Source organism: Trichosurus vulpecula, chromosome 7 (assembly GCF_011100635.1).
Source record: "Trichosurus vulpecula isolate mTriVul1 chromosome 7, mTriVul1.pri, whole genome shotgun sequence".
NCBI classification, from domain to species: Eukaryota; Metazoa; Chordata; class Mammalia; order Diprotodontia; family Phalangeridae; genus Trichosurus; species Trichosurus vulpecula.
Genome location: NC_050579.1, coordinates 81,300,197 through 81,321,462, shown reverse-complemented (window position 1 = coordinate 81,321,462; position 21,266 = coordinate 81,300,197). Strand labels below are relative to the sequence as shown.

Below are 21,266 nucleotides of genomic sequence, written 5' to 3'. Positions count from 1 at the left end.
ATTTCTCTGCATTTCCCTCTGTTGTTGCTGAGAGATAGAATCCTACAAAGGGGCAGAGGTGGAGAGACTTTGCCAACTTTAGAACAAACATTGTTGCTTTTTCTTCAAAGAGCATAACATTACCTCAGCTGAAGACATCATCTAAGTCTAAAACAGGAAGAGATAGATACTAGAGTTGCTGTAAAGAAATAAGTCCAGCTGAGCAAAGGTACAATTTGGGAGCAGAGAATCAGAGAAGCCATCCTGTGGATTATATAGTATGGGTGAGATATCATCCCCCTTGAGGTATTAGTCAAGCATATCATGAATCAGCTCAGTTTAGCAACGGAAGCAATATAGAAGCTATGTTCATCAAGGAAGTTTTATGACTGTTTCTGAGACAGAAAAAGGGCACCAAAGTCTACATTTTCAAAGTTATAAGTTGTCCTGATCACATTACTACCCTGGGATATTAAGTGCTTACCTAATCTCCCCATAGATACTGTGTGCATTGGTGGAAGCATGTAATTGAGGTTTATGGGTAGAATGTTGTGCAAATACTATGTGTTTGCTTTGCATTTTTAATAAATTTAGTTAATGTTAACTGAGCGTTAGCGGCTGATTTATTCATGGGACTCGCGAGCTATAGTATTAATGGGAATAAGTCACCCATGAGGATTACCTCTAGGATATAAAAGTTAGGATAATAACCACATAGCTGTTCTTTTGGGGAGCCACTTTAACCTGCCAAAGTGGCTGCAGGTTGGGTCAGCAATTCAGCCCTGTCCCAGGGAAAGAAAAGACCTAGAGACTAATTAAATAGTAGCACAAAAGGTCTTTACCTTCCAGAGGGATTATAATAAGTATAAAAGACTATCTGAATGTTTTATGCTTCCTATATTTTGCCATGCCTTTTTAAAATGTATGTTATATATTTTCTGAAGTGAAAGAAATCTAAACAAACAAAAAACTGCACTACACCTGTTATTCATACAGTATATCAAATACCTTTGTTACTCACGTGTGGGGAGATCCTAGACATGATCCATACCAAAGCTTTGTTTTAGAGATTTTCTGGAATTTTATTCCAGGTCCTCCAGGATGAATTCAGGTCTTCAGGAGTCAGGGTCAACTTTGAGGACCCCTAAACAACAAGGCATATTGGTCTTCTTATCAAAAACAACTTACGAGCACATCAGTAGAAGATGACAAAACATCCCGTTGAAACAATGGTTTTGTTGCCTTTGCCTCCATGACTAAACCAGGATTGTCAACAATTTTATTTGCCTCCCCAGGGAGAATTGTGAGCTGTCTTTCCCATTTATTTTAACCTCCGTCTGTCTTGTTTTATTTTGTTAAAAGGTTGACCCTGAGGTTACTTCAGAACCAGAGCCTCTAAATAACACCCCCAAAAGATTATGACTTCTTTTTCTGGGACTAGACATAAAGTCTAGGTTAACATAAAAAATCCTATTTTGCATTTGATATAACCACCCCTGAAAATTTCTTATTAAATGCAGCCAGATATGACTAAAGCTATCCTGCCAATCTTAGCATAGAACTAACATATGATCAGTAATATACATTGAAGTAATGTAATATTGTTGGAAATTACATCACCCTGTATTAGTCTGGCTAGGTTTGCCAATTAATTCCAAATTGTACAACGCCCAAAATTCTGACTACACTGAATAAATGAAAAGCCAATGAACCAATGAATTTGTATTTCCTACCCTAGATACAAGATACTATATGGACAAATAAGGACATTGTCCAAGTATGTTCCCCTGACCTCCCTGACCCCTGGACATTGCCATCTGTCCCAGAACTGGGAAAGGAGCCCCTTAGATTTTTGCAATTGTTTGCAGTGAGAATGTGCTTCTGGCAAGACTAACCTATAAAAGTGGAGGAATCAAATGACAGTTCAGTTCAGATATCGCTGGTTATGAAGTTATTTCACTTATCCTGGCCTGAACACCCTGAGAATGTTAAGATTGATACACTTCAGTTCCACAAATAGTATGTCCAATTTTTGGTCATTGATCGAGTCTAATACTTTTATAAGCTCATCTTGCCGGGACCATAGGACTTTCCAGATTGCATCTCCAGAAATGAAAAATCCAGAAATGAAAAGTCCAATGGCTGTGACCTTGATTGACGAATATTTAATTTACCCTATCTTGCTTAGTCTCAGGTCTACAGCTCCACTTCCTGGCCATCTGCATTTCTACCTTTGAGAACAGTAATCAATTTAACACTACCATCCTTGGTAAGCACGTATTAATCAATTTTCTAATGTGCTTTACAAATATTATCTCATTTGAACTCAGAAATTCTGGGAGATAGGTACTGATAGTACAACCATTTTACAGTTGAGGAAATTGAGACAGATAGAGATTAAACCTGTCCATGGTTACCCAGCTAGTAAGTCTCCAGGTCCAGTGCTCTAGCCATTGCTCCATCCAGCTGCCTCTAGAACTCCCAACACCATTTGTCCTGACTTCCCGATCCATAACATTCCTAACTGGCCATTGTTTCCCTATATGTGTAGTCTTTCCTTATTAGAATATAAGCTTTTTGAGCACAAGGACTGTCTTCCTTGTATGGAAGCACCTAGGTGCCACAGTGAGTAGAGGGTTTGGTCTAGGGTCAAGAAGACCTGACTTCAAATCCAAAATCAGACAATTACTAGCTGGGTTACCCCTGGACAAGTCTGTTTGTCTCAGTTTCCCTAACTATAAAATGGGGAAAATAATGGCACCTATGTGCCTGGCACATAGTAGGTGCTATATATATATATATATATATATATATATATATATATATATGTATATATATAAACACTTATTCCCTTTCATTCTCCTTGCCTTCCCCTTTGTATTTGAATCTCTAGCCTTTAGCAAAATGCTTGGCACATAGTAAGCACTTAATGAATGCTTTTTCATTCATTTATTCATTCAAGAAATCACAAAAGAAAATTTCTCATCTGTATTAGAACCAGATAGCAAAGTGAAAATAAAAGGAATCCACAAACCATTTCCTAAAAGAAACCTCAAGCAGAAGACACTCAGGAATGGCATAACCAAAACTAGAGTTTCCAAGTCAACAGGGGGAAAAATATTTCAAGCATCCAGAAAGAAAGAGTTCAAGTACCAAGGAATCACAGTTAGGATCACACAAGGTAATTCCATAATTAATAAAGAACAGAAAATCTTGAGATATAATATTCCAAAAGGCAAAAAAAAAGCTTACAACTGAGAACAATACATTGAAAAACCAATTATAATCCAACCGGGGGAGAACAGATCTTTAACAGAAATCTTCTTGATCAAATCATGAGAGTAGGTAGAATATTTCCCCTCCTTTTTAAATAATATTTTATTTTTTCCCAATTACATATCAAGACAATTTTTAGCATTCATTTTTACAAGATTTTTGAGTTCCAAATTTTTCTCCCTCCCTCCTTCCCTCCCCTCCCCTCTTCCAAAAAATGGTAGGCAATTTTATATAGGTTGTACATGTGCTATTATGTAAATATATTTCCATATTAGTCATAGCTGTAAAAGAAGAAACAGATCAAAAGGAAAAAAAACACAAAAAAGAAAAAAAATTAGTGAAAAAAGTATATTTCAACCTGCATTCAGAGTCTATCAGTTCTTTATCTGGATATGGATAGCATTTTCCTTTTTGAGTCCTCTGTACTTGTCTTGGATCATTATCTTGCTGAGAAGAACTGAGTCACTCATAGTTGATCATCATACCATGTTGCTGATATTGTATATGTTTTCCTGGTTCTGCTCATTTTACTTTGCATCAGTTCGTACAAGTCTTTCCATGTTTTTCTGAAATCTGCCTGTTCATCATTTCTTATTGCACAACAGTGTTCCATTATATTCATATACCACAGCTTGTTCAGCCATTCCCCAGTTGATGGGCATCCCCTCAATTTCCAGTATTTTGCCACCATGCAAAGGGCTGCTATAAATATTTTTGCACGTATAGGTCCTTTTCCCTTTATTAATGGTCTCTTTGAGATACAGACCTAGTATGCACAGTTTGGTTGCATTGGGTAGAATCTTTGAAAGGAGACTAGAGAAAGCTAGAAAGGTAAATACATCTGAGCAACCGGAAGGCACCAAATGAAGAAGTACTTACATTCTAATAGGAGAAAAATGTCCCTTTAGAATACTTGTTGTTGTTCATCCTTCTTCTCAAAGAGGACCAATGACATCAGAAGGATGAGTTGACTTGCAAGTGAATTGGATTTAAGTGAGGCAGGGCTGTGCAAAGTCATCAACCTCACTCTCTCTTCCCCAGAGTCATTCAGAGTCCAGTGGCAAGACATAGGCCAGGACAGCTGGTGATGGCCCCCAATGCTAGGAGACCGTGGTCTTTTTTCCTTTAGAACCCTACTTCAAGGTTCCCAGAGGCAGTATGCCTTTGTGAAGGTACTTAAGAAGCTCCCCCTGGACACAGTGTAGCTTCTTTTGCTGGGTTCCTTGTGGAGCCATGATTGTACTTCCAATCTTGCCTTGGCTTCCAGTGCAGACACTGCTGTCACTTAATATGAGAATGCCTCTAGAACACTGATGAGAAAGTGGGAAATCCAAAACTCTATACCTTTTTAAACCTTGAAAAGATCCTCCTCCAGTCAAGCATAGGTGGAAAGGTGACCTACGTTGAGGCCAAAGCCATGTCCTCTCCTTCCCTACTCCAAATGGTTCCTCTTCAGGCATTTCATTGGAGTCACCCAATCAAAATTCTGGTAACTGTTATCTACTGACCACCATAACACTTTCCTTTCTTTACTTCCTCAATGAATTCAAGCCCCTGGCTCACTGTCTGTCTAATCCAATTCTTATTCTCCTACAAAGGAACTTCAGCATACTTATAGGCATTCTCTCAAATCCCCTAATTTTCCAGTACCTCAATTTACTTATTTCCCATGACCTTCACTCATAGCTTTTGGTAAAAGAATAATTCTGTAAGGGGAAGGATTGTCCATAGGACTTTCCCTCCCTAAGGTCATATGGTGCCCAAGAAAGAGGCCTGGATCTTTGACCTTTTGGTCACTCTCCTAGATGCTGAGAGTAGAGTCTCTGACTTTGGGATTTGCAAAGGTCAGAAGAGACAGAAAAAAAAATCCAGCCCACTTATTAAGTTGTTCATAAGCATGCCTCTTTTTAGTGAGGCCCAGAACTGCTTTTATCCCTGGAAGAACTAAAGCATGTTGTCTAGTAATTTCTCTGTCTAGGTTCTTGTGATCTTATAGGTGCGATGAGCAGCAACAACACAAAGGTTTCCTCCCCCCCTCACTACATAGCCACCCTCCAAGTTACAGGAGAGTCTGGTGCTCTCTCCAAGGTCAGACACTCCATTCAGTATTTCTTTGTATGTAAGCAGTTGCTATGGAGATTCTTTTGGTTCTAACATTAAAGTTTTGGGGGTGATGAAGGGTTAATGAAATATTAAAGCCTTCCCTGTACATTTACAGGCCTACGTGAATACTGTTAGTACTTTCAGATTATTTGAACCCCGATAGTATTTAAAGCCTCCAAACTGCTTCTGCTCTATGCTAAAAATCCCCCTTTTCCTGTGTCAGCAACTTCAAAGACCAGGAGTATCCCTCTCGTCTGTGGTGACACAAAGTCTGGCAGCCAGAGCTGTGGGCTAGAGACATTTGCATCTCTAGGTCAATTGCCTTGTTTACCTAAGAACTTGCTTTTTTTGATATGGAGATCATAAATTGCTGCTGAATTGTTACTTAAACCTACACTCTCTATCTCGTTCAAGTTAATCAGAAGTTTGCTTCTGATTCCATGATCATGTACAAGTTAGCTTTAAAGGGAATAAGTCTATATGAATTTTATTTCACCTAGTCTGTTTGCCTCCTTTAACCAAACTTACAGGTTGACAGTTATGGTGCCGTGACCTGCAGATGGAAATGATGGAATGGGACAAAGAACTGCAGCCCAACCTTGCCAACGCTTCAGGAGCCACAGGATTCATTTTTCCTGGAATTTTGGCCTTGACAAGGTCGGGGTAAGCTGTCCCTATTCCCAGCTTCCAAAAAGGACTCCCACAAGTTTGGTTGAAGTCCGAAATTCCCTTTAAGCTAGCTCTGGGGGCAGGGATCAAATCTGCGGTAAAAATGCAGGTCTGTGGTAAAACGCACATAGATCCCCTGGAAATAAGGATCGATCTAGGAAAGTTAGCTATGGGTCAATCAGGGGTAGTGTCAGTTAACTAGAGATAGCCCCAGGTTATGTTGGCCGCAATCGGGCTCTTTTGGACCAGTCAAAGTTACTTTATCTTAAAACCAAATTAAGTTTAAAGGCCAACAAAGAATCTACCCAGGGATGGGAATGTTTTTCACCTTGGGTTTGCTGAGACAGCTGAGTGAGACCCTTAAGGCTCACAAAGCTTCTTCAGCATCTCCCCCTACCCTTTTCCTTAAGGGCTCTGTTTTTGCCTTCTGCCCTATTCCTGCCTCCTTTCCCTTAAGGGCTCTGATTCAGGGGGCGATGAATGCACTTTGTCCTTACTCCCTCACCTTCCCGTAAAGGCTCTGATTCAGGGGAGGATAAAATGCACCTTATCCTAGTCCTCGCCTTTCCCTTACCTGCCCTAGTCCTCTTCCTTCTCCCCTTTCCGCACCCCTCCCCTTCCCAAGGGCTTTGTTTTTGAGGACAGCTACACTCTGGGTGTAGGTTATGGAGAGTCAGAAACATCAGGGATGCCAAGGCTTCCCCCAAAGACCATAGAGGTGCTAATAGCCAATTCATAAAAGCCTCTAATTGTTATACCAGAAGCGAGTGAGACACGCCACAGAGTATAAGTTTTGAACGGAGAAGTTTATTAGCCGGCGGTCATTAGGGGAAATTATCCCAAATCAAATGACCACGTTTTAAGTGAGAGGGTAGTTTATATAGACAATACAGGATTCAGTGCTTAATTATCTCTTGAAGTTTACATATGTTATTTTGCAGACTCAGCAAGCCTGTGTTATTTCACTTTTTATGACCATGATACAATAAGAGGAACCTCCTAAATAGATTGTAAATACAACATATCAGATAGCTGACAAAGTGTCAATTGGAATTACAACCCAGGATCTCTGTCTCCAACTTTTGCCATAACTCTTGAAGCTAGGAAGGCTCAAGATATGGTAAAAGTCATATAATTCAAGATAATGTCTAGGGCCAAGGCTTCCATCCTGGTAATTAGCTTACATTCCTTGGAAATGTCTTAGGGGCCCAAGACACTCGCCAAACGGCAGGAACTCAGTCTGTTTTTTTCTTATGCAGACTGAGGTTTGCAGTTAGTGGCTGGGGGCAGGGTTTTTCTAGCAATAGCTGGCTACTCAGGTATCACATAATTCTCTCTCTGTTGTTAAATTCTGAGCTCAGTCTGTATTTGTTCTGTTAAATTGTCAATGTCTGTCAGTATGCGAGTGTGTTGGCAACCAAAAATGGGCTCCTTAGCACTTAGTCAACAAGTGCCCTTGACTAGTTTGGCTTTTTCCCCTGAACTAAATGCTGTTTGTATGTTGGACTGGAGTAAGCTTGTCGGCCCCTTCACCTTGCTTCCCTTGCTTCAGCTGATGGAAAGAACCTGTGCTTTCCCGGTCAACCCCTTCACCTTGCTTAAGTTGATGGAAAGAACCTGTGCTTTCCTGGTCAACCCCTTCACCTTGCTTAAGCTGATGGAAAGAACCTGTGCTTTCCTGGTCAACCCCTTCACCTTGCTTAAGCTGATCGAAAGAACCTGTGCTTTCCCCAGCGTACCTTACCCCCCCCCCCCCCCCCTGCAGAAGCCTGATGGTTAAAAACAGCTTCCGTTGGAGCCAGAGGCTGCTATAGCCACAGCCACAGCCGAAGCAGGAGCTGCCAGTGGCAGAGCTGACCTACGGGAGGAAGCTGAACAAGGACTTGAGGCCAGTGGGTAATCTTTTTACCGTAGAGGGGGAAGCATGATTTTGCTTTACGCAATCATGCTTCTCTGTAGCCTCCTGGTTACTCTTTCGAGGCGTACTTATTGGGCCTGGAAGCTTTTGATCAATATATCAAAATGGGGTTGCTGGTTCATGGGTTGGTTACTGTGGAGCCTAAATATATGTTTTGATTCTTCTGCCTTCTACTTTGAGAGTTTCTTGTATCCGGTGGTTCCGAACCTTTCAGACATGTATATGATCCTCTTCGAGATTATAAACTCTGCCCTCCTAATACAGCGTGTGAATGTGTGTGCTGTGAAATTAGTCTATTACCTTGTAAAATTTGAAACTCAAGCAGCCAGAGATTTCTAAGACTGCCGCTAGGGAAACAAAGACTCTTTTCCTTGTAATTTCTGGTCTGGCCAACACGGAATTACTACGGAAATAGAGCTAAAACTGTTTAGCAGATTCTGAGATTAGTCAGTAAAAAGTTAGGAAACTGATTAGTTGGAATTTTGGGAGAGAGAACTCCTGAGACTATAAATCAATCCAGGAACTCTCACTCGTGCTAAAACACCCCCCTTCTAATCCTGATCACTCATTCCCCACTCCTTCCCCAGAGTTAAGAGGGTGTCTCAGTGTGGGAATTTTTAAACAGCCACAAGGGTTCTTGTTAATCTCTCAACCGAGGTCAGATTAAGAGAATGCTGGAAAATTTAAATCACCCTTCCCCATCTGGCAAAAGGAGGGGAGGCTCAGCAATTCACATACTGGCAATAGCTCTGACAGTCCTGTGCCCCTGGGCACTTTGTAGCTGATCCTTTCTGGCAAAGCTCAAAAATGTCACGCAGGTCCTATACATTTCACCCACTCTGTCCTCAGCAGCTGCAAACCACCCTAGGCTCAGTAAATTCTGCAGTTGTGGGGGAAGGGTGAGGTAGATAGTTGGGGACTGTGGTTAGCATTTCCTAAGCTCTGCCTCTAAGAATTGTCACCACTGGGATACCAGCCTCTGCTTTAGGTAAACTTCATACTTCTCTGCTCCGGTTGCAAAACTGTATTTTATCTCTGTTTGACCCATTTCCTGATTTGTAAAGGGAAAATAATAATGATGGTTGTTACAGGATCAAAATGATATAATGATTGTAAAATACTTAACATAACATCTGGTATATGTTGGACATAACATTATTATTACCTCTCTCTAAATTAATGTAATTGTTAACTTTTGAAGTGGTTTTTGAATACCGAAAGTAATAAGTTGAATAATTTCTATATGTGATAATCTGGAAATGCAACTGATGTCATCTGAAGTTTATTGTTTCTGTATTTCTAAAATTATATTGCATTTCTAAAATTCTCTTAGAATGTGAAATTATAGAACACCATTATGTGATAGAAATGACATCATAGCAACTTTAATCTGATTTTGATATATGTGAATTGAGTTCTTTTAAAGGATGTGATGAAAATTTGATGATTTTTTAAACTGTCATATTTGGTTTAGAAATGCATTTTGCTTAAACTGATAATAGCTAGTTCCAAATTTTACATACATGTCTAGGACATTATCACATTTCTATAGTCTAAATATTAATAGGTTAAGAAGCCGATAGCTTAAGAAATTATAAACTTCCAAGTTTTGTCTTTATTTAAAGGGAAGTTCAGTTAAAATTGTTTTTGCTATAATTCAAGTATTTATACAAAGGCCTTGTTGGGTCCTCTTGTAGTATCTGTCAATTCAGGATACATTGTAAACTGTTTAAAAAATGTGATTTTATAGATAATAATCTCTTCTTTTACAGTGATAAGAGTATTGGGCCTGAGAAATTAAAATGTTACCACTGGAGATTATGAATCCAGATTTGATTTGTTCATCCAACTAAGTCATGATCTCCTGATCGGTAATTAATTAGTTCTGTTTCAAGTTTTAAATACATGATAATTGCTTATGGTGTGCTTATATTTCTAAATTTCCTTGTATTGTGTAATTTGGTTAATGTTGCATTACTTATGTTAGGAAAATAATTCCTCTTATAATCTAGATGTTGTTAGACTAAGAATTGTACTTAATTAAGAAATTGAAGTTGTTAACTGAACCAAGGACCTTTGGCACTATCTAGCCATGAATTCTTATCAATCTTGTGTAAAGTTTTCTGTGTATAGAAATTCCTATGGAAAAAGTTTTTAAAGTCCTGGTAAACTTTGTTATTTTGATAAGGCTAATTTAATTGGGCATGTAATTTATAGAAACCAGGCGTCCTCCCCATTACAACCCCTTTTTAACTAAGGAAAGGTTTTTGCTTTTAGGAAGAGGAGAGAGACACATATCATTTTAAAACTTTCCAAATAATTTTCTTCAGAAAAGTCTAGTGAGTATTCCTCTTAACATCAGGATAAATTTTAAACTGTTTTTAAAGAAGGGGAAAATACTTTTAGAAGGGATGTTTTGAAGAAAAAAAAACTCTTGTGTAATTTTAGAAGGCCTGCTCAGAATTTTACATATGCCTAAGCATATGTAAGAGATTCAATGCCTGAAGTGTCTCTTTCCTCCAGGATGCATGTAACTGGGGAAGAATAAAAAAGGTTGAGAAACAACAATATGTATCTATTCAGTAGTAAGATCAAAGTCAAGAACCTCTTTTGTTTAAGGCAGATAAGCAGGTTTGGGGATAAATGGGGGTCATCAAGCCCTTCCTGTCCCCTTCATAGTTGTTATGTTGAGAGAGTCTGAGAAAGTATTTTAAAAGACAGAAAAGTTGTGAAACTCGATTTGAATTAATGTTCAATCAAATTTGGGATGGCCCTATCTGAAGGACAACAACAGATATTTATTTGCTATTTAAGATTTTATGGGACTACAATTTAATATCGTTTTAAGCTCTGATTACAGGGATGGGTGTCATAAAGCCAATAGTAATTTCTAAAGGGATGTCTGTGCCTCGGAAAAAGTTTTGAAGACGACCTTGGGCACGGCCTAGGTAGGATCTTCTTGACTCTGTTTCCCAATTCTGCTATTTCCTTTCTGAAAAGCAAAAGTCCCCACCTATTGCTCCTAAGCCCTGCTTTCAGCATAGCAACTGTATGATTGGCTATCCGATGTAACTCATGCCTGGAATCAAAAAGAGTGAAGGAATTTCTCTCGTTCTTTTAGGATATATGACGTTGTCCCTCTTTTCTTTCAGAGCAAATTTATATTATCAAGAAGTTTTATAAGCACAATGCTCAATCTATTAGGTAATAAATGGATATTGGAACATCTCTGAGTCACTATAATGGAATGCAAGAATGAATAGCTTACATTTTAACCTATGTTCATGGACAAATAAAAATAATAAATATAGAGATGACATCCTCCAAAGGGAGGAAATGATTAGACGAAATGATTAGACAAAGTAATAAGACAAAGATATGTGATAGGTGTCTAATTCAATAGGAAGGCAAAATTTTGAGAAAAGTAACAGGATCAGATGATTCCTCTAAGAAATTATATACAGATGTATATGATTGGTTTCCAAAAATTTATTATGCTTTGGTAAATAGATCTTAAATTTGGATTTTTTGCACAAAGATTGTATAAGATGGTGGTAAAAGTAAAATTATTTCTCCTTTATTAAAGTATTTATCTGGTAATTTTAAAAATAGATGAGTTCGGTTATGGTTGGACCTTCACATTTTAAAAGATTCTTATACCAAGAATAAGATTTAGGTGACATATATATAAACTGAAATTCTCTGAAGTTTCAAAAATGGAAAACCAAATTTAAATGATTGTACTAAGTTATATTGAGTAAGAATTATCTGGGAATAATGAAATGATTGGGTAAATTGGTACTCTAGTATAGTCATATGAAATATAATATTTCTAAATATTTTTTTGTTTTTCTGATTTATTAAGACATTTTTCACAAGGTTTCTTCAATTAGAAGTTCTTTGAAACAATACCATCATTTTTTGACAGTCGGAGAATAGAGTCATCAGATTCCCCCATTCTACGAATTGCTCCACAAATTGCATAGGTTTTAAACTGGCCATTGAATCTGCCTGTAACCTTGTCAACCTCAGCCACGTTCATCTGGATGGATGCGTGGTCCTTGGCCCCGATGATCCTGTTGCTCGCAGAGCATTTCCGCGGCACGTACAGATCCACGAACTCTCCGGCGTCGTTCTGCATGTCGGAGGCTGTGGTACCGAGTGCAAAAGCGAAAGCGGTGGAAGAGGAAAAGCATTTCTAAATATTAATGGGAATAATTTGGACAAAGGAAAAAGAAGTCTGTGAAATAAAGATACAAATGTAAGGTTGAATCGTTATCCCATAGACTAAGGCTGGGATTTAAAGTTACCTTGTATCTATGTGGAATAAGGTCCTTAAATGTTTCAAAGTGATGTAAGAACAATTAGGTATTAATACAAATTGCGCAACTAATTGTTGGAATTAAATCAGAAACATTTTGCCTATCATATTTATATGGTCCAATTTCTGAGATACATGCAAGCTATTTAAAGCTAGCCTTAAGGATGTTCTTTAAGCAATGTGAGATTATAGTCATATCTTAAACTGATTATTGGAACTTGCTATTCAAAGACTTAATGGGACTGTTAACTGTTTTTCTGAGTCTAACTCCAGGAGAGTTGACCCAAGACACCAGCAGCCCTGTGGAGGGGGCAGGCATGAACTTCAGGTATGATTTTATGGTAAAGTTGAGAGGGCAACTGTTCAGCATGTGCTGAGGTGGGAACCTCTTGACCTGATGGCCTTAACTAAAACCTGGCAGACTAAGACTGGCTCAATGCAGCTTGCAGTTTGACACAATTTCTGCCTGGAGTTGACAGGAAACTAGGGAAATGTAGTCCCCTTACTCTAAGTCCCTAATCTCTTAGTGGTAAATTTCTATAATCAGAAGGTTTTGTAAGTACAGTAACAAATCTATTAAAATAATTGATTATGGAACATCTTAGGTTGCTATGGGACTGAAACTAGTGTTCCTGTATAAATTAGGGTCCTTTAATTCTTGGCAATGGCATGAATACAATTGGGTCAAGGACTTGTAAGAATATTATTTTGTTAATATCATGCCCGTCTAAAGCTTTGTTACAATTAATAATGTTAAAAGAAGTATGGATTGTGGTTTATTTTGTAAATGCCATCAAAGAAACATGGCATGACTAAAAGGTTAAGATTTTTATATGTACTGTGTTAAAAATTGGTTATTTAATGTATTTATGTATGTACTGGAGCCTGTTGTTAATTTCATAGTGAAATCTTATCCTCATGGTGGGAAAATTAATAATGGGTTAATGTAAAGTATAAGAAACTGGGTTCTGATGTGAATTTCATAAACATGACAAATAGTCAAAGTTCCAATTTTGAATTTGTAAAAATGATCAGGGTATTAGGATTAGAAATGATAACTTAAAACTGTGCTACGGTTGTTTTTGTAGGAGAATTGAAAGAAAGCTGTGTTAAACCTGAAAATTTGGTTGAAGGAAACAACAGAGCTAGGTGATCAAAAAATCCATGTTGTTTATTATTTTCCCTTAAAGCATAGCAGAGCTAGCTTACTTGTACATACAAGGAGTCAGAGTATAAACTCTGGCTGCCTGAACAAAGCAATGAGAACTTATGTATGTTATTTTAGCAGAGCTAGGAAGCCTGTATGACCTCATTTTTATGACCCCCAGGTATGTTTAACCATGATACAAGAAGAGGATTTTCCTTAATGGAATAGAGTTGTAAAGGATATTGACAAGTCAGTTGAAACTACAGCCCAGCGTCTCTGTGTCTCATTACATTCCATAACATAGTATATACCTGTAGAATATTAAGCAAGGTAATCTCTCTTGGGGTTAGGGTAATGTCCTTAATGATCTGGCCTTGTTGACAGAGGTAAGGGTATTGACTGAGCAAACTTTTAGAGAGAACAAAGAAGCCCAGGTCCTGGATCTTCATCCAGTTACTCATTAAATCAGGCTCTGGGTCTACTTGAAATCAGAAATGATATAAAATAGTATAATATTTTCCACAGCTGGTTCCTACAAGAAGAAATGAAAAAGAAAACGCTGAAATGCTGTGCTGGAGAGAGGGCTGGAACAAATGCCAAGGATCAGAGGACTTCACTGATGATGCCCCCTGCCAGACAGCTGTATGGGAAGAAACCCTTGCATCTTAAAGGGACAATTGCATTATTGTTTTCTCCTGTTATTAAGGGTCTGACTAGGGCTGACTTTGGCCCACAAATGTTCTACTGCCTAAGTTAACAAAATAATACTGTCCATGGTTGTTTTTTCCTCTGCCTGAGGGGCCCACTCCAGACACAGAGCTTAACTCGTCTCCCTGGTCAACAAAGGAGAAATTTTTAGAACTTCCTTTCCCATTCTCTGAAGGACAGTCATTACCTCTCTTGGTCTAAAAGGTGTTGCCTAAGCTCACCTTTGACCAAAAGGAGGAAATGTCAGTACTTTCAGATTATTTGAACCCCAATAATATGTAAAGCCTCCAAACTACTTCTGCTCTTTGCTAAAAATTCCCCTTTTCCTGTGTCAGCAACTTCAAAGACCAGGAGTTATCTCTTTTGTCTGTGGTGACAAAGTCTGGCAGCTAGAGCTGTGGGCTAGGGACATTTGCATCTCTAAGTGACCCTACCTTGTCAATTGCGTTGTTTACCTAAGAACTTGCTTTCCTTTGATATGGAAATCATAAACTGCTGCTGAATTGTTACTTAAACTTTCTCTCTCTCGTTCAAGTTAATCAGAAGCCCATGATCATGTACAAGTTAGCTTTAAAGGGAATAAATCTATACGAATTTTATTTCACCTAGTCTGTTTGCCCTCTTTAGCCAAATTTACAGGTTGACAATACATATGTTGCTCTTTCTCCTTGGAACAGGGGCTGAGTTCCCAGGACTAAAATCACCTTGCACTGGTTCCCAGGACTGAAAGTTCAACCTGCCCTTGGCTGATTCCTCTTCCTGGAAGTGTTGACTGCCCTTCTAGAAACAAACGGAATCCATCCTGTGTCCTTTTGAATGCAGACATTTTGCCATATCAATCATGGATGCTTTGCTCCTGTGGACACTGGCCCAGTCAAGAGCTACAGCACATCCAGTGTGATTAGTTACTCTGAAACACGTAAGGCTCTGGTGACAAGCCGATTAATTGGCCCAATGCCTTTTTTGTCTACAACTGGATATAACCTGGAGAAATCCCCCTACTCTTCGGAGCTCACCTGTGGGGAAGCCGCTCTGCCCAGGACGTTTTCCCAATAGGGCCTCTGAACCCAGATTCCCCAGCTGTATGACTCAGATGTAGTTGTTCCCCCATTTGGTGATGTATGTAAATAAGTCTATTATTCTGCTAGGTTTTATATTTATATGTATATTCCTATATTTCTTTAATCCTGCTTTATACTGTCCTTGTGTGGAGCATAAATGTTATACTGATTCCAATCTGGTGTGAGCGTGTTCATTAAACTGCAATCTGATCCTGAAAATAGTTAAAGCAGCTGCATGTATCTAACAATACAGGTGACTTTGTAAAATACTATTAATAAAAAGAAACAAAAATTGAATCAGAACATAAACTGTTTAGTCCAGAGTGGACAAATAGGGGGTTGAGTCAAGACAGGAGTGAAAACAGAGTGGACAAATAGATACTTGTTTACTTACACGAGAGACAATGTATTGTGCCTTGTTTGCCAAGAAGTAATAGCCACTCCAAAAGAATACAATCTTTGTTTCCATTTAGAATCAAAATATTCTGACTTAAGCAAATTGGATACCAATGAATAACAAATTGCTGAAAAAATCTCAGTGGGGAACAAGAGTTCTTCAAGAAAGTAGACTCAGAAAATGAGGTGGCTAGTAAGGTTAGCTTTCATATTTCTAAAGAAACTGCTGCTGCTGGGAAGTCTTTTATTGAAGGTGACTTCATAAAGAAGTATTTGCCAATTGCAGTTTCTGGATTATGCTTAGCAAAGTAATTTTTTTTAACATTAATGCGATTTCATGATTAATAAAAATCTCAAGTACAAGATGTAATTGATATTAACTGAAACTTTCCTTTTTAAAAAAATATGGTTTATTTGCAAAATAGTTTAATCACTAATTGTACCATTACTTGGAAAGTGAGCCCCTAAAAACCTACCTGCTGCCCAAATAAGTTTAGCCTATTTTGGCCCCTACCTACTGCCAAATTGTGCAGGTCTGCTTTAGAGTTATAACATTACTTCTCTTCTATAGTTAGATATTACAAGATGATCTCTCTAATAAAATAGGTAAAGCCCAGGAGGCTTCCATTGTTAAATTCAAGATCATACTCTCCTAAGCCCTTATGCCTTTACTACCCTTCATAAACAGCTTCTGACTTTACCAGAGTCTGAGACCTTCAATCCCAGCCCCAATACTTTGTATCTTCTACTAGACAAATGTTGTTGTTGTTTGGTCATTTTCAGCCTTGTCCAACTCTCCCTGACCCTTTTTGGGTTTTGTTGGCAAAAACACTGGAGTGGTTTGTCATTTCCTTCTTTTCTAGCTCATGAGAGATGAGGAAACTGAGGCAGAGTTAAGTGATTTGCCCAGGAACACACAGCTACTAAGTGTCTGAGGTGAGATTTGGACTCAGTAAGATGAGTCTTCCTGACTCCAGCCCCTGCATTTTATCTAGTAAGCCACCCAGCTGCCCTCTAGTCAAATGAGCCCTTGTCTAAAAGAACAGAACTCTTGAGGAACACCATTTTCTCCAGTTATCTGATGACTCTGCTATGAGAGAGGTACATGCAACTGGATGTCAGTGGTTGTTAAGCCAGGAATAGGGGTCCTGGAAACTGCTCCCATGGGGCCAAGTTGTTGGTAGTATGGCTGATATGTGAGAGAGCCTTAAGGAACAAGAACACACAATTTTTATTTTATACTGATTCCTGGGCATGGTTTTAGCCAAGTAGTATTGGACCCAGAGAAAACAATACTAGACAGTTAAAGCCTCTCCTCTTTTGCATCAGAACCGGTGGAGAAATTTTGTTTATGCTCTCTTTTTCTTTATATGTTAAAATTATTTTTTTAACATTTTTCCAAGTTTTGAGTTCTATATTCTATCCTGCCCTCTTTCCTGAGATGGTAAGCAATCTGATATAGATTATATATGTGCAATCAGGTAAAAGATTTCCATATTAGTAATTTTGTACAAGAAGACTCGATTAAAAGATGCCTTCCTGACTGTTCCTAATTGCTATAGTGAGTAAGGATACAGAGAATCATTTTTTTATTTGAGTTTCATTAGGAATTTTATGTATATGTATATATATATGTATATTTATGTATATGTATATTTAACCTTGTCACTGATAAAGTTGTTTTTATTGCAATTTATGAGGAAAATTCATGAGTACCTTGTTGCATTCTAAACTCCGGTCTGAGTCACTGGACTGTACTAAAATAGGCTTGGCCCAGAAAGGACCTATATAGCAAAACTTTTATAGCAAAACTTTCTTTTGTAGCAAAGAACTGGAAACCAAATGAGTATTCACCAGTTGGGACTGGCTAAACAAAGTGTAGCATATGAATGTACTGGAATAATATTGTGCCATAAGATATAAAGGGACAGACTCAGGACAACCTAGGTAGCCTGTATGATGAATTGATACAGAGCAAAATGAGCAGAACCAGAAGGACAATTCATGACACTGTGTGTTGTAAAGGAAAACAACCCTTATCAGTGCAATAACCAATCACAACTTTAGAAGACCAATGATGAAACCCATTTCCTTAGGTTCAGAATGAGTCACACATTTTCAGATGTTCCCAATGTGTGAATTTGTTTTGCTTCATCACATTTATTTGTTATAATCAAACAAATTTATTTGCTGGGTAGTAATAGAAGGGTAGTGATGGTGATGCAAAAAGAAAAAAAAAAAAGGAAAGCAAGAAAAGAGCTTTCATGAAATATTTAAAAATACACAGAAGAAAACAGGGAAGTTTGGAAGGGGATACAGACAAGCAGGACTGTGATGAACCTACCGTGTTAAATTTAATATATACGTCAAAAACCCAAGCAGTTATGTGAGAGATTAATTATTTCATATACAAGTCTCTTTCTCTGTTTTTTTGTATATGGAAACATTCATTTTGGCTGATGTTTCTAAATTCATAACAAAAACAAAGTTAAAAATTAAAAACCAGAGCTCTGAGTGGTGACACGACAAACTGTAACTTCATCGTACTGATGATAAAACATGATTGCTGTCTCTTGGCAGAGATGTAGTGGACTTTTAAGTGCAGAATGATTCATTCATTTTTCTTTTTCACGTAAATGAGAAGTTTCTTGATTGTCAGATGGAATAGCCTGCAAGTAGGCTGATACATACATGTAGGATGCCTGTAGGAGAACACAAAATCCCCCCAAATTGCCCCAGTTTTTATACCCTCGATCAAACACCTCAGATTTCTTCCCTTCACCAAACACTGTTCCCCAGTTCCCATAATATTATGCAAGTCCATTTCCTTTTCCTAAAGTTACTCTGTTTTTGAGAACATCCAGATGTCTGCTTTCTTTTAGTCTAGTTTATGAGCCTATTTCCTCCTTTTTTGGTTTTGCAACTTAGTGGTATGGCATGAATTATTTGCCCTTATTTTACCATTCTGTTCAACCATACACAAAATTTAACCTTCATCAGCACATTCATAAGGTCTCCTCCTAGTGTGAATTCTCTGATAAGAGGATGAGAGAGAATCTCTGGCTGAAGGCCTTTCTCATATTGAGTCCATAAATGCCTTCTACCCAGAATTTTCTGCTAAGAAGCTCTGTGCTCCATTTTAATGCCTTTCCTCAATGATGTCAGTGATAAGATCTATATCTTATATGAATTCTCTGGTATGAAAGGAGGGCTGATTTTTGCCTGAAGGTTTCACCACATTGATTTGCATTCTCTCCAGTGTGGATTCTTTAATGTTTAGCCAATACTTCATGGAGCTATCTCTGAATGCCTTTTCCAATTGATTACGTTCATAAGGTTTCTCTCCAGTGTCAATTCACTTATGTAAAGCAAGACTGGTCCTCTGTAGGAAAGATTTTCACCCTGATTATTCAAAAGGTTTCTCCCCAGTGTGGATTCTCTGATGTTCATCAAGATGAATCTTCTGTGATTTCTTTTCCACACTGATTACATTTATAAGGTTTTTCTCCAGTGTGGATTCTCTGTACAGTAAGAACACACCTGAATCTGAAAGTGTTTCTGTACCTGATTACACTTATGAGGTCTTTCTAGTGTGCAGTATCTGATGTTTAGCAAGAATGGAGCTACCTCTGAAAGCCTTTCCACACGGATGACATTAATAAGTCTTCTCTCCAGTGTGGATTCTTTGATGTACACTAAGATTGTACTTCTGTGTAAAAGTCTTTCCACATAGATTACATTTATAAGGTTTCTCTCCAGTGTGGATTTTCTGATGTTCAGCAAGACTGGCCCTCTGTAGGAAAGATTTTCCACAGTGATTACATTGATAAGGTTTTTCTCCAGTGTGAATTCTTTTATGAAAAGCAAGACTAGAGCTACCTCTGAAAGCCTTTCCACACTGATTACATACATAAGGTTTCTCTCCAGTGTGGATTCTCTGATGTTTAGCAAGATAGGAGCTGTCTCTGAAAGCCTTTCCACACTGATTACATTTATAAGGTTTCTCTCCAGTGTGGATTCTCTGATGTTCAGTAAGACCCGTCCTCTGCCTGAAAGCCTTTCCACATCGATTACATTCATAAGGTTTCTCTCCAGTGTGGATTCTCTGATGTTCAGTAAGATAAGTCCTCCGTGTAAAAGCCTTTCCACACTGATTACATTCATAAGGTTTCTCTCCAGTATGGATTCTCTGATGTTCAGTAAGATGAGTCCTTCGTGTAAAAGCCTTTCCACACTGATTACATTCATAAGGTTTCTCTCCAGTATGTATTCTCTGATGTTCAGTAAGAAGAGTCCTCCGTGTAAAAGACTTTCCACACTGATTACATTCATAAGGTTTCCCTTCAATGTGGGTTCTCTTATGTACGGTAAGACTTCCCTTCTGTGTAAAACCCTTTCCACATTGATTACATTCATAAGGTTTCTCTCCAGTGTGGATTCTCTGATGTATAGCAGTAGTCTCTTTCATTTCATGTCTGGTCTCTCCTTCTGGACAGCAGCTCCTCAGGCCTTCTTGTTCCAGTAGCCATGGTGCTTCCCTTTGCTCAAAATAAGAGATCACAACATCTTCTCTGGGAACAGGAAGTCCCAGGGAGAGCAGGTTCCAGGCATTCTCCAGCATGACTTCCTTGTATAACTCCTTCTGAGATTGGTCCAAGAGGCCCCATTCTTCCTGGGTGAAGTCCACAGCCACATCCTTGAATGTCACTGTCTCCTGGGCTGGGGCTCGACTACTCCCAGGGGCCATTCCTTCTGAATCCAGGCTCCCTGGGGACTGCATGCACAGAGCTGGCTTCTGGAAGACAGAACTATCTCAGGTCCCAGGGAAGGCAGGTGATCTCAGGTCCCAGGGAAGGTAAAAAGATCTCAGCTGGAATATTGACATGTAATCTTGCTAATCCATGGGGGATTCACGCTCAGAACCTTTTACAGGCAGGCCACATCTGTGCCCCCCAGGGATATTCTTTCCTTTGTGGAATAGGTTGGCCAGGTGGCAAAAATTCTGGGACCTGCATACACAGAGCCAGCTTCCAGAAGGCAGAGCGATTTCAGGTCCAAAGAAAAGCAGAGCAGATCTTAGGTCCAAAGGAAAGCAGAGCGATCTCAGGTCCAGGGAAAGGCAGAGACATCTCAGCTGTAGGGAAAGTAGAGAGGTCTCAGCTTCAGGGAAGGCAGAGACAACTCAAGTCAAAGGGGAAAAGGAGAGATTTTGAGCTCCAGGGAAGGCAGAGCAGTCTCAGTTCAAAGACTTCCTGCTTCCCACCCATTCATTTTCAATATGGGCAATTTGTTGGTTTGTTTTGCTTAAGTGTACTTATTTGTTACAAAGGTAGAATTCTATTGGGGGTAATGGGGAAATTATTTGGAAATGACAGTGGTGTTATAATAAAAGCATAACAATAAAACGTTTTTAAATGTAGAAAGGCCTAGAAGACTCCCAGCATTTTGGGAGAATTCTTTTCTGTGGAGGAAATATAAGAAAACATGGCCAAGAACTAAACAGAAAGAGAAGAAATGGATAAATTGTGAGCTGTATCAACGGATAAGAGGTCTACTTAAATACTGAAGCATCATATAAACATATTAGCCTTCTGGATTTTTCTTTTTTGGAGGGAGGAAGGCAGGGCAATTGAGGTTAAGTGACTTGCCCAGGGTCACACAGCTAGTAAGTGTCAAGTGTCTGAGACC

The 21,266-nt window shown here is 38.7% G+C and overlaps 2 protein-coding genes across 2 annotated transcripts; both read right to left on the bottom strand.

Annotated features, from left to right (window-relative positions):
* Positions 1–11,794: 11,794 nt before the first annotated feature.
* On the bottom strand, positions 11,795–12,107 carry LOC118858426 (40S ribosomal protein S21-like). The gene has a single exon (XM_036768931.1). It carries the CDS (start codon positions 12,084–12,086, stop codon positions 11,835–11,837), a length of 252 nt encoding a protein of 83 aa, XP_036624826.1. The 5' UTR covers positions 12,087–12,107; the 3' UTR covers positions 11,795–11,834.
* Positions 12,108–19,332: 7,225 nt separating this feature from the next.
* Positions 19,333–20,325, bottom strand: LOC118857569 (zinc finger protein 420-like; the record flags this gene model as incomplete). The annotated part of the gene is made up of 2 exons (XM_036768208.1): positions 20,140–20,325; positions 19,333–19,959 (listed from the first exon to the last, which is right to left on the bottom strand). Coding segments are annotated over exons 1-2 (813 nt in total), but the record flags the coding sequence as incomplete, so codon positions are not given.
* Between the last annotated feature and the right edge of the window lie 941 nt (positions 20,326–21,266).